The sequence below is a fragment of the Chaetodon auriga genome, chromosome 17, assembly GCF_051107435.1.
Source record: "Chaetodon auriga isolate fChaAug3 chromosome 17, fChaAug3.hap1, whole genome shotgun sequence".
Taxonomy (NCBI): domain Eukaryota; kingdom Metazoa; phylum Chordata; class Actinopteri; order Chaetodontiformes; family Chaetodontidae; genus Chaetodon; species Chaetodon auriga.
Window position 1 is genome coordinate 1,750,649 of NC_135090.1, and position 13,136 is coordinate 1,763,784.

Genomic DNA, 13,136 nt, shown 5'->3' on the forward strand with positions numbered 1-13,136 from the left:
AGGTTTTGGCAGCTGAAATCCAAATATACACCTCACAAGGTATTGCTCTGCTTGCTACCCACACTAGCTAAAGGTCAGGTGTAGTTTTATATGATGGGTGGGTTTAGCTTGATAAATTTAGTTTATCCATTTGTCTTTTTTTTTCTCAGTTTCATGTTGAAGTAGGTGAAAAAATAAATGACAGTGACAAATGTCTGCGTCCACTGGTAATGTATTGTGAAATTACTTAATTGTAACGAATTGTATATTTTCATTGTAAGATTTATCTTCGCAAGTTGTGTGACATAATTTCTATTCAAGTTTGACACAGTGAGTTTAACAAACATGTATGCTCTTCATTTTGCCTGTTTCCAGACCTCTTAATAATCACCCACATCTCTGATTTGTTCAATGATTCTAATAGTTATAGCATTGTGATCATTGATGGCTCTTTAAGTAGTTGAAGAAACAATTAACCAATCAGAACTTTGTTTGAGGAATTAGGAATGAAGCTGTCTTCTTCCAACATAATTAATGTAAATAGCCACAAAAAGGCATGTTTGAGATGGATGGATAATTAGGCTGTTGTAAATCTCCTTTGAGAAACAACTATTCTTTATCTGTATATTTCTGTGGTTGTTGTGAAAACCTTAAGTTTACTGCTTCCAGCAACTACTACCACATCACTGACTATGACAGTGGCGAGATAGATACACAATTCACTACTGATTGGTTAGGGCAAAACAACATTATACCCCTCTTTAACAGAAATTGGGTCACATGGACACAGTGTTAATCCATAAGGGTAGACTAACAATTAAGTCTCATTATCTGCCTTATCCCCGTTTGGATAAAGAACCTCTCAAATATACACCATTGGGCTTTATGTCCCTAACTGTTTCATTTCTTATACAGTCAATTTCTTGGTAGTGTTCTTCTTATTCGATTATAATGCTATACCTTTGTTTGGCTGTAAGTAACTGGAAATAATGTGATTTCTGCCATATAATTTGATGATTTTTAAACCCCTTCCAGGTGGCATTTAAATGTCTTTTCAGTGTGAAAGCTGTGAAATTCCTCAAGGGTCCTTGGTATTCATCCAATTGCGACAAATGATGAGCTGTATTACCTAGGTAAGGATGTTAGGTACAGTGTGTTTTTTATGCTGAATGTCCCACTGTCTTTGTGTCCACAGTGTGATCCAGGGGAGGCTACCAAGCTGCTCTATGATCTTCTTTACACGGAGCCCATTAAAGTCGTACTGATGCCAGGCTGTAGCTCTGTGTCCACATTGGTGGCTGAGGCTGCTCGCATGTGGAACCTCATAGTGGTAAGAGCCCGTTTTGTTTGTTGATCTTCAGCACAGAGCTGTCATGCTTCACTTGACTTATGTTTACTGCGATGTAACACAACACTGAAACGACTGTTGCCACTGCCTCAAAGGTCTTTCTAGGGAAGAATTCTATGATATCAGGAAAGCGATGTATTTACATTTATAGATAGAAAGAAAACAACAGAAGATGAATTGGGTAGTCAGTATCCATATGCAGAAATACTCGTTCACAGGTAGAAGAAAGGCTGACCACAGTAGTTGGGTTTCTATCAAAATTAGTGCTGGGTGGTATGACCAAAAATGTATATCACGGTATTTTTCAATTATCTATCAATTTCATCTGGAAAACTGTAGAAAATTAAAATTTTTATCTCCGCCTAAAAAAAAAAAACGTTGCTTAGAGTGAAAACCACCTTTAAATCATGGAATAGTACCCAAATTCATGTAGGAATAAGTAAATTAATATCTGATGAGTGAGTGTGCAAAGGTACATGCTTAAAAAAATGAACCTGAGCAGTTTTACAGATGTTTTAAGACAGGTATGTCCAGGCTATATGGATAAGCTCCTCTGTTGAAAACATTTTTTCAGCCTTCTTTCTGCTTGCTATTGTTCTTATCTCTCAAAAGGATGAAATGCAAATAAAACAGTAAAATAACATTCAGGCTGGTCAGTAGTGTCCTCTGTGAGTGCTCAGCCCATTCATGTGTAAATGAGACGGAGAGGTGAAAGTAACAGCACAGTTACGTTGGTCAGTAGCTCAGCAACCCATTGGTAAATTTTGACGATCGACACTATGAACCAGTCAGAGTCAGGAGAATCGAGGGGCAGCACCCAAATTCACCATAGTAACACCAATGACAATCGAGAAGGAAGTAACCCCAGAGATAGTATATCGCATGAAGAGCACTCCCTCCACTCTAGAAACCTCCTCCTCTTTATGTAAACAACCAGGACCTTCGCGATTGATCTAGCTGGAATATAACTTTTGACCACAAAACAGCAAAGGAAAGACATGCTTTATGATTTAGTGAAGTTTTTTTCTGTTACTCTTTGGCTGCTAGTTTGCAGAGTTTCCGTCACACAGTGAGGAGGCAGACATATTCATGATCAATGGACTCTCTCTTTTCATATGATACCAGGCTTGTGTGGTTTGTGTGAAGTGGTGAAATGAGCAGACGCTCTAAACATGGACATTTTTAACCTTCGAGACCCACATCAAACATCTGTGTAAATCCTGCTTCTTCCACTGAAGAAACATTGCCAGACTCCGCCCCTCCCTTACTGTATCTGATGCTGAGAAGCTCATCCATGCCTTCATCTCCAGGCTGGACTACTGCAATGCCCTCCTCATTGGGACCCACAGTAAAAGTCTCCACAAGCTGCAAATAATTCAGAACACTGCAGCCAGGATCCTACTCAGAGTCAGGAAACATGAACACATCACCCCAGTACTCCACACACTTCACTGGCTTCCCATCACTGCCAGGATAAATTACAAAATCGCTCTCATCACCAATCAGTGCATTTATGGAAACGCCCCATCATACCTGAAAGAACTCCTCACCCAGCAAACACCCAACCCAGAATACACGCTCTGCACATCAAGACCTCCTCCACACTCCCAGAACCAAGCTCTGGACCATGGGATCTAGGGCCTTCTGCACTGCTGCACCACATCTGTGGAACTCCCTGCCCAGTCACCTCAGGACCCCACAGACGATGGATGCTTTTAAAAAACACTTAAAGACCTTTCTCTTTAAAGAGGCTTTTAATATACTTTAAGTACTCTTTTTAAAATTTTTATGTTTTTACTGTAATGTGTGTTGTCGCACTTTGAGATTTCTTGGAATGAAAAGTGCATTATAAATAAAATGTATTATTATTATTATTATTATTATTATTATTATTATTATTATTATTATTATTATTATTATTATTATTATGTCTTTTATTATATGCACATATATTTTATTGCTGTATGAATTATGTTTCATTTGGGTGGCAATGCTTGGTAGAGGCTTTTAGCTGAGGTTCTCCCCGTCATTCTGGTATGCTACAAGTTAGGATTGGTGCTTCCTAGCGTGAGCATAGACCAGCTGAACTGCAGGCATTTCACGCTGCCCCCTGTACAGGGGGCGCTTGTATTGACGGGTTGGTACAAGTCGGGGATTGCAACTTGGCTGAAGTATTTTCTGCTCGGTATCATACCTGAGATCCAATGTCTTTATCATCTGCCTGATGCCTTCTTTTTGCCTGTTAAGTGGGACCATGTCTTTGGCTAGGTGGATAGTGGTAGAGTTTGTAATCTCAATCTACTGTTTGCTATGTCTGTCGTAGGGAGTCCCTCTAGCAAACTTGGCTCAATTTTTCTTTTGCTTTTCCCGTGTTACTTGCTGATGTGGAGGGCCCTGATCTGAACTTCATGCATTCTTGATATTCCAAGACATGCTTGAGGTGGTGGAGAAAATTGCTTGTGTTTCCGCCTCTGGCGACAACTTCAGCCCGACAACACTTGCATAAAATAGTTGTTTGGTCGACATCAGATTTTTTGAAACCAGAAAACCTCCAAACAACAGACAGGGCTCCTCTTTTTGGCACAAGTTCTTATGTGTCATCATGTTCTACTAGTTCTGCAGCTTTGATTTTGGAACTTTCAATGTCTATCCCACCCATCTTCACCGTATCATAACACCAGAGCACTACACTTTACCCTCACCACGCCTTGCACAATGCGTTTAGAAGTGCAACATTGAAAAGGGTCCCATCTCAAATACACCGGTATGGCAGTATATTAAAAATTTATATCATAATAAAAATTCGGTGTGAACCAGTATACCGCCCAGCACTAATCTAAACCTATCACAACTTACTGATCCATGCACCAGTGAGGAACGTTACCTGGTGCTCTGGGAGGTCCTACATCTCCCATCTCTCCAACACCCTTGTCTCCTTTCTCTCCTTGTGGTCCTTGTGGAAATGGAAAACCATCATACCAATGCAGAAGAAGAGGGTGCAACAAGATGGCATAATTAAAAGAACAACAGTTGAACCTCAAATGGTGAAAAACAATGTAGAAAAGACAAAAGAAATATGACATTTGAAATATGTGTTTCATGTATGAATGTGAGGAAGGTTATGTTAGAACTGTGTGTAGAGATGAAAGAGTGAATGAATTTATTGGACAGTTGAAAACACCTAAGACTGCACTGCAGTAATTACATAGACTAAAAATCACACAGGATGAAAACACAGTAAAGCCTGGCATCTCATTTCCATTGTAGTCCTCAACATTTAAGACACCACAAGATAAAAACAAAACAACAAACAAGACAAGCAAAGACAACCAAATCAACATAGAAATAGCAGGCAGCAGGGTAGAAATGTCAACATTCTCACGATTTCTTAAAGTTAAAGTTTAACATGCTACATGGTACTTTGTAACTATTTCTCTAGGGTGGCAGTGGCTCAAGTGGTAGAGTGGTTTGATCCCTGGCTTCTACAGTTGTCAAGTTGAAGTATCTCTGGGAAAGATACTGAACCCCAAATTGCTGTGCCATCAGTGTTTGTGAATGTTTAATGCTCGTAATGAGCAGGTGGTCTAGCTACTATTGTACGTGTGTGTGAATGGGTGAATACAGACTTGCTTTGTAAAAAGTGCTTTGAGTGGTTGTCAGACTACAAAAGCGCTACATAAATGCAGTCCATTTACCATTTCTCTCAGGCCACTTTAAATGTGTTCTGTGAAACACTCAATTTCAGATTTGTGGGCAAATTATTCCACTGTACTGCTACACTGTAGAGAAATTAGTTTTTCCCATAAGGCTGTTACATCGAAAAGGTCTGAAATCTGTCAAGTTACCTCTTGTAAAGTAGCTATGACTGTCTCTAAGTAATGAAAAATAAGAAGTACTTTGGTGCCATATTTTTTTTAGGATTTTGCTAGTTAGCAACATCTTGATATAAATGCTTCTTTTTTCCAAGGTAAACCAGTTAAAATTTTTAAAATGTATAGGATCAAAATACATATGTGTATGGATCTAGTTTTAATATAACTCTTATCAGATTATTTAGAGCCTTTTGTAGTTTGTTTTTTGAGGTTCTGGAATGATCCCATGTACCAGGAGATAGCAGCATAATCAAATTACTTTGTACTTGAGCTCCAGCTAGTGTGTGAGAAGTTGTGCGTTGGCTAGAAATGTTATTATTTGAGTTATCTTGGTGAGGGTTTTCAAAGCCACATTTTCTTCTGATGCCCTAATCAGCCAATTACATGGCAGCAACTCAATGCATGTATGCATGTAGACGTGGTCAAGACAACTTGCTGAAGTTCAAACCAAGCATCAGAATGGGGAAGAAAGGGGACTATGAACGTGGCATGGTTTCTTTCAGAAACTGCTGGCATTTTTACGCACAACCAACCACAACCATAGGGTTGACTGGTTTGAGATGATAGAAGGGCAACAGTAACTCAAATAACTACTCGTTATAGCCAAGATAAGATAAGATAAGATAAGATAAGATAAGATAAGATAAGATGAGATGGGGAGAAAGTCACGTGTTACAGCAGCAACAAGACAGAGTGCAAGAAGTCAGAGGACAAGAAGACAAGAAAATATTGCACAAGTGTTATATACCCTATGGTAATTTACAATATATACATTACGTACACACTTATTTACTTATACGTACTACTCATTTAAAAATGACAATTGCACATGTAAACAGGAAAAATGTGAGGTATGCAGAATACCATCTCTGAATGCACAACACGTTGAACCTTGAAGCAGATGGACTACAGTAGCAGAAGACCACACCAGGTGCCACTCCTGTCAGCTAAGAACAAGAAACTGAGGCTACGATTCACACAGGGTCACCAAAATTGAGAATTAAGGATTGCAAAAACGTTGCCTGATCTGATGAGTCTCGATTTCAGCTGCGACATTCAGATGGTAGGGTCAGAACTTGGCGTAAACAACATGACAGCATTGATCCGTCCTGCCTTGTATCAATGGTTCAGGCTGCCGGTGGTGGTGTGATGGTGTGGAGAATATTTACTTGGCACACTTTGGGCCACTTAGTACCAATTAAGCATTGTTAAAACACCACAGCCTCCCTGAGTATTATTGCTGACCATGTCCATCCCTCTATGACACAGAGTACCCATCTCCTGATGGTTACTTCCAGCAGGATAATGCACCATGTCACAAAGCTCAAATCATCTCAGACTGGTTTCTTGAACATGACAATGACTTCACTGTACTCCAGTGGCCTCCACAGTCACCAGGGGCCTCATTTATAAAACTTCCTACGCAAAGGTTGTGATTTATAAAAATAAACTTAGCGTGAGAATGTGCGCACCGGTACGCCAACTTTGATGCTTGCGTACGAACATTTTGGAGACGGGGAAACTGGCGGTGCAGATGGTGAGGTGGTGAATTGAAGCCAGATTGATCTCATACATTTAATGTCATCACATATCAGACTTATAGACCCGCGTAATCATAAACACCCAAGTCTGCAGTGTTATAGATGTGTTCCTTTAATGAGCCGTTAGGCCTACTACTGTATGCACAATGTTCATATATCATACTTCCATCTTCAAATGATACAGAGCGGTGGGTGGCACTGATGGATTAGTAGTAATTCTGACAAGGTGTGTAACAATCATTCAATTTGCTGAGTAAGCATATAAATAGTGCGGTGACACTCGTGCGTAATGCTGCACAATGGATGCGCTGGCACTGCTGGAAGATCACGCAAATGGTAGGATCAGGATGGAGAGAAATTTTAGGGACCACGGAGATTTGCTGGCCCATGATGATGACTGGCTAATAAGCCGATTTAGATTCCCTAGAGCGGTGCTGTTGGATCTATGTGCTGAACTGGGCCCAGTGTTAGATAGACCCACCCGCCGGAACCGCGCCATCCCGGCGCATATCCAGGTGCTGACCACTCTGGGGTTTCTGGCGACTGGCTCCTTTCAGTGGGAATTAGCCGACAGGTAAGTGTTTGATATGATTAATATTATATAATGTTACATTGTCTGTCTAAAGCCCCTTTTGGGTATGATATAATTCAGTTAAATTGTGTCCTTAGGTCTGGGATATTTGCAGCAATGTCCGGTTTCCCAAATATAATCGACGCAATTGACTGCACTCACATTGCTATAAGGGCTCAGAGTGAAAATGAATTTGCTTATGTGAATCGAAAAAATGTGCATTCACTCAATGTACAAATTATTTGTACCTCGGACATGATATTGACGAATGTAGTGGCACGGTGGCCTGGGTCAACACATGACTCATTCATCCTGACGCACAGTAGTGTAGGGATCTGTAATTTCTGCCACAGATCGCTCTGTGGCACTGGAACTATTCACTGCGGTGACGATGTGCCGCCAATCTTTTTTTTTTTTTTTTATCGTATTCGTGACGCCACTACTGTGACCACCAAACAAAATATCCTTTCTGGCCTCCACCTCACCCACAAGCACCTCGATTTCAGTCTCCGTAAAATTTCTTTTTCTTTTCTCTGCCATGATCGAACGTAAAATGCCATTGATCAGCAGGCATATTTATATGCAAAGACATTCATGAGGTACTTTGCATTGACCATTCATGGTAAAATGTGGGTGTGTCGGAGGCGGGATGTGAGGTGAATCCACCTGCGCAATCTTTCAGGTGGAGTGTGATTTATAAAGGGAAAATTGCGTGCAGGTGTGAGTACGCACGTTTTATAAATCCGAATATTTTTTGGCGTACGCCATTTTCAGCGTTTGGGCGTACGCACACTTTTAGTATGGATTCTACGCAATGTTTTATAAATGAGGCCCCTGATCTCGATCCAATAGGGCACCTTTGGGATGTGGTGGAACGAGAGATTGGCATCATGGATGTGCAGTCGACAAATCTCCAGCAACTGCGTGATGCTATCATGTCAATATGGACCAAAATCTCTGAGCAATGTATCCAACACCTTGTTGAAAGTATGCCACAAAGAATGAAGAATTAATGCAGTTCTGAAGGCAAAAGGGAGCCTTACCCGGGACTAGCAAGGTGTACCTAATAAAGTGAGTCAGTGAGTGTGTATATATACAGTACCAAACTTCACTTTTCATACTTAAAAAGCAACACAAAGTGCCTCACAGAGGCTAAAAACAACAAAGAAGAAAACCCAGCCCTCCAGCCCCCATAACTACATACAGACACACATGCACAGACACACACGCATGCACGCACACACACACACACCTGTGCACACATCCATACGGACAAGATAAGGAATAAGCCACCTTTGGGGGCCATCCACACTGAGAGGGCCCCGGCTCATGACCAGGGAGCGCCACCCAAGACCACCCCGACCCAGGCAGACAGGAGGCCCCACACCAAGGTGCAGAGACCTCCAGCCATCCAGGCCAGAGCCATCCCCTCAGCAGTGCCCCCATCAGTAGACCAGGAGCAGCTCCCAGTGTGGGGGGGCCCCCATGAGGAGACACTTGACCTAAAAACCAAGGACCCCCATGAGGAAACACTGGAGCTAAAAACCAAGGGACTAAGACATAAACATAAAATAAAATAAAATGAGTAAATGAAATAAATAGCAATTAAACATGTCGTAAAAACATGCAACTAAAATAAGATACGAACAAAGATAAATATGATAAGAAGCCTGATTAAAGGAATAAGATAAACAAATCAATTGAAAGCCTGATTAAAAAGGTGGGTCTTGAGCCTCTTTTTAAAAACATCAACAGTCTCTGCGGCACTGAGGCTCTCCGACAGGCTGTTCCACAGTTGGGGTCCATAATAGCTAAAAGCCGCCTCCGCCGCCTTAAGTGGTATGGTTAAGAGGCCAGTACCGGAGGACCTCAGGGTCCACGAGGGTTGGTAGGGTAAAAGTAGGTCAGATAAACAAGAAGGCCCAAGACCGTTAAGACATTTAAAAACTAATAAAACAACCTTAAAATCTATCCTGAAATGCACGGGGAGCCAATGCAGCGATTTTAAAACTGTTGTAATGTGCTCCTGCCTGGTCCCCGTCAGCACTCGTGTGGCTGAATTCTGTAGTAATTGAAGATTGGAGATAGTCTTTTTGGGAAGACCAGAGAGCAGGGCATTACAGTAATCTAAGCGACAGGAGATAAAAGCATGCATCAGCACTTCTGTGCTGGCCTGAGAGAGAAACGGGCGGACTCTGGTTATGTTCTTAAGATGGTAAAAACCTATCATTGTTATGTTTTTGATGTGTGGAATAAAAGTAAGCTCAGAGTCAAAAATCATGCCCAGATTTTTTACAGAATGTGTTGGTTTAAGATCTTGTAGTTTTGGTAAAAGTTTCTCTCTCTGGCCTTCAGGACCAATGACTAAGACCTCGGTTTTGTCCTGGTTGAGCTGAAGGAAATTTTCTGCCATCCATGACTTGATGTCTAAAATGCAGTTAAAAAGGGCATCAATTGGCCCTGTGTCATCAGGAGACATGGCAATGTACAGTTGCGTATCATCAGCATAACTATCAAAGCTGATGCCGTGCCTCCTGATGACGTCCCCGAGGGGTGGCATGTAAAGATCAAAAAGAGTTGGACCTAAAATTGACCCCTGGAGAACCCCACACTTGATCTCATGGGTTCCTGAGGAACATGTATCCCAACTTACAAAGAAGTGTCAGTCAGTGAGGTATGAGACGAACCAGTTAAAAGCAGTACCTGAGAGGCCGACCAAGTGCCTCAGCCGGTCTAATAAAATGTGATGGTCTACTGTATCGAAGGCGACCAAGAAAGAGAGCGATGGAGTGCTGCGAAGTGAAGTGAAGTGCTCAGCACCTCTGGGAATTCTTTAAAGACTGAAACCATTTCAGGTGACTGCCTCATGAAGCTGATTGACAGAATGCCAAGAGTGCGCAAAGCTGTAATCAAAGTAAATGGTGGCTACTTTGAAGAATCTAAAACATATTCTGGTTTGTTTAACACTTTTTTGTTTACTACATAATTCCATATGTGTTCCTTCATAGTTTGGATGTCTTCAGTATTAATCTACAAATTAGAAAATAAAAAAATAAAGAAAAAACATCGAAGGAGAAGGTGTGTCCAAACTTTTGACTGGTACTGTGTGTGTGTGTGTGTGTGTGTGTGTGTGTGTGTGTGTGTGTCTATATCTATATCTTTCTTATTAACGTCAACCATTTGAGTATGATTTAATAGGTATGATTTGATCCAATTAGGGTCTGCCTGCGGAAACCCATACCTAATTTCATTTGAAAAATACTGTGATCTACTGTATCAAATACTGTCTGCAAATTTTGCATGACGACACCACAAAACTTCCATTCATCCTCCTATCTTCTAATCAGGTCTGTTAGATACAGCAAGCATGTTTCAATTAAATGAGTTTTTCTAAAACCTATTGCAGTTCATATAAAAGGTTACCACTTGAAATATATTCAATTATCTGTTGTTGTGAAGATTTTTAATCAGCAGAAACTGTTTCTGCTTCTTCTCTTGGAGTGGAAACAGCTGATCAGTCAAGTGAGTTAAATATTTACTGTCAGAACTCATTTGAAAAAGTCATCCATTGCCCGTTAAGCTCATTAACTCTTTTTCTAAAAAGGCAAATACCACCTCAAGCAAAACTTTTTTGCAAAATTGAGTTTTTGCTTTTCTAAATGTGATACTTCAAAATGTTGTTGGAAACATGTCTAGTGTTTATTTGATCAATAGGCTCTGGCTATTGTTGTGTGAAAACACTACAGAGAGCACTTCACACCAGAGGTGGAAACAAAACACAAAAATGACACATCAGGAAGACACTCTTAACACCAAAGATATAGAGCCAGAAATCGACATTTGAAGACAGTGAAGTGAGGAACTGAGGGGTGTTACAGTGAGATGTCAGATTCAGATGAGGGAAGCAAACATAGAATACTTGGTTACATTTGTGATACTGATTCATTCAATCATTCATGCATGACAGTATGTTTTACTTCACTGCGTTAGGGATTAAGAGGGACACTATTATACCACAGCCCCTCTCTAAGAGGAAGTCCAGCAACTTTTCTTTTCTTTTCAGAATCTTGCAGTTCACTTGCATGCCACTTAAGCCAAGTATTATTCATAAACATGACTAATTTTGAAATTATAATGAATTGATGTTATAGGTTTTACAGAAGCATGGTAACTTGTTAGCATTCAATGTTTCTCACCAAAACACATTATTTTTATTTTTATTCTTATTTTTAATTGTTGTTATTATTATTTGTATGCCAGTGTTTCTTTCCCCCTCTAGATATGTGCCATGTCATATGTTTGTTATAATATGATATACATTTCTCTGTGATGAAAATTTGCCATATCATGATATTAACCATAATATAATGTTAATGTAGTTGATATATTTACATCATGACCACATACAGTAACAACAGGCATGGCTGAAAGCAGAAGTATACGAGGCCTCAGACCAGGGAACAGACAGACAGACAAATAATATGAAGGAAAAAGGAAAACACTAGGGACAGACAGCATAAAAAGGAAATACTCATAGTAAAGTACAGGTACCTCAAAATTGTGCTTAAGTACAGTATGTTTGTAAATGTACTCAGTAGCATTCCACCACAGTATTGCAATATGGTGGTACTTAGCTGCAGATGGTTGTTATGTGGATCACTTTGAGGACAAGACACAGTGTTATGAACAGAAAACACAGATCTTCAACATATCCGCGCTGCTTGGATAGCTGGAGTCCAATACACCATGACAAGAGAAAGAAAATTTAAAAAAAACACTCAGTTGGACACATAAATGTTCGGAAGTCATTGTGTGAAGAAAAGAAGAGGAGAGAGCTTAAGAGTGAAGCCTTCTTTCTCACATTTACACACCTGAGCTATCACTGCAAGACGTGCTCATGATTTTCTAAATGCCTATTTCAGAAAGTTCTTTTTGGACATTTTGGACTCCACAATTCCACTGTTGCAAAGGGGTTTCAGGCTCTGTTAGATGACCAGACCACTTGAAAGTTTACAATTTCTCTTAAAATTTTCTGTGAAAAATAAGCCCTGCTTATACACTAGAATTTCCAAATTCTAATGAGCAACAAATTGATGCTTCACATAGGAATGAATCCTTTCTAGTCCCACTCCATGAGCTTTTTCCTAGCCACACCCATAGGACAAGCACTTCTTTAGCTCCACTGAATGTAAGACAGTACAAAAGTCCAAATCTATTTTTTGCTGCATAACAACTTGGGGCCACTGGTAGGGATTTTAGACATTGTTGAAAATATCCACAATGTAGCATCCGACAACCAGATTAATTACACATCATTGTGGCTGTCTGCAGGTCATGACCCTTTCAGACTAACATCTCTGAAATTAGAGCAAAGTACAGCATTAATGTATCTCTACTCTTTCGGGACTGCCAGTAAAAAAAAAAAAAAAAAAGTGTCAGATATATTCTTCCATTTTTCATACGCACTGCTATTTTTGTGCTAGAAAGAGCTTTTACTCCAGTTCCTAGTGTAAGACTGTGACCTATATTTTTGTCTTCATTGTCCACTTAATAATGTACTGCCTAAAATTAGAGAAAATGTTGAGTAATTGAGGAAATTTGATTTAGTGTGATTTGTCTGAAGAACAAACATTCAGATACTGTCATGATGATTGTTCCATTCTCATTTATTCATCAAGGCTGACTGCAGGCCCTCAGTCTTAAACTGAGCAAAGGAAATTCTAGCCTTTAACAGGATTTCAATGACTTAAATACAGTAGTGAACTGACTCTCAGTTAGAAATATTGAAGTATACATGTCTTCAGATTCAGACTACAGTGGATGAT

General features: G+C 40.1%; 1 protein-coding gene across 5 annotated transcripts in view; it reads left to right on the forward strand.

Moving 5' to 3' along the window:
* Positions 1-13,136, forward strand: part of gabbr1b (gamma-aminobutyric acid (GABA) B receptor, 1b) — a 285,160-nt gene that overhangs the window by 185,699 nt on the left and 86,325 nt on the right. For all 5 annotated transcript variants that reach the window (XM_076754414.1, XM_076754413.1, XM_076754415.1 and 2 more), the window contains one exon: positions 1,175-1,309. In XM_076754414.1, the coding sequence (XP_076610529.1) occupies positions 1,175-1,309 (135 nt within the window). The remainder of the gene's footprint in view (positions 1-1,174; positions 1,310-13,136) is intronic.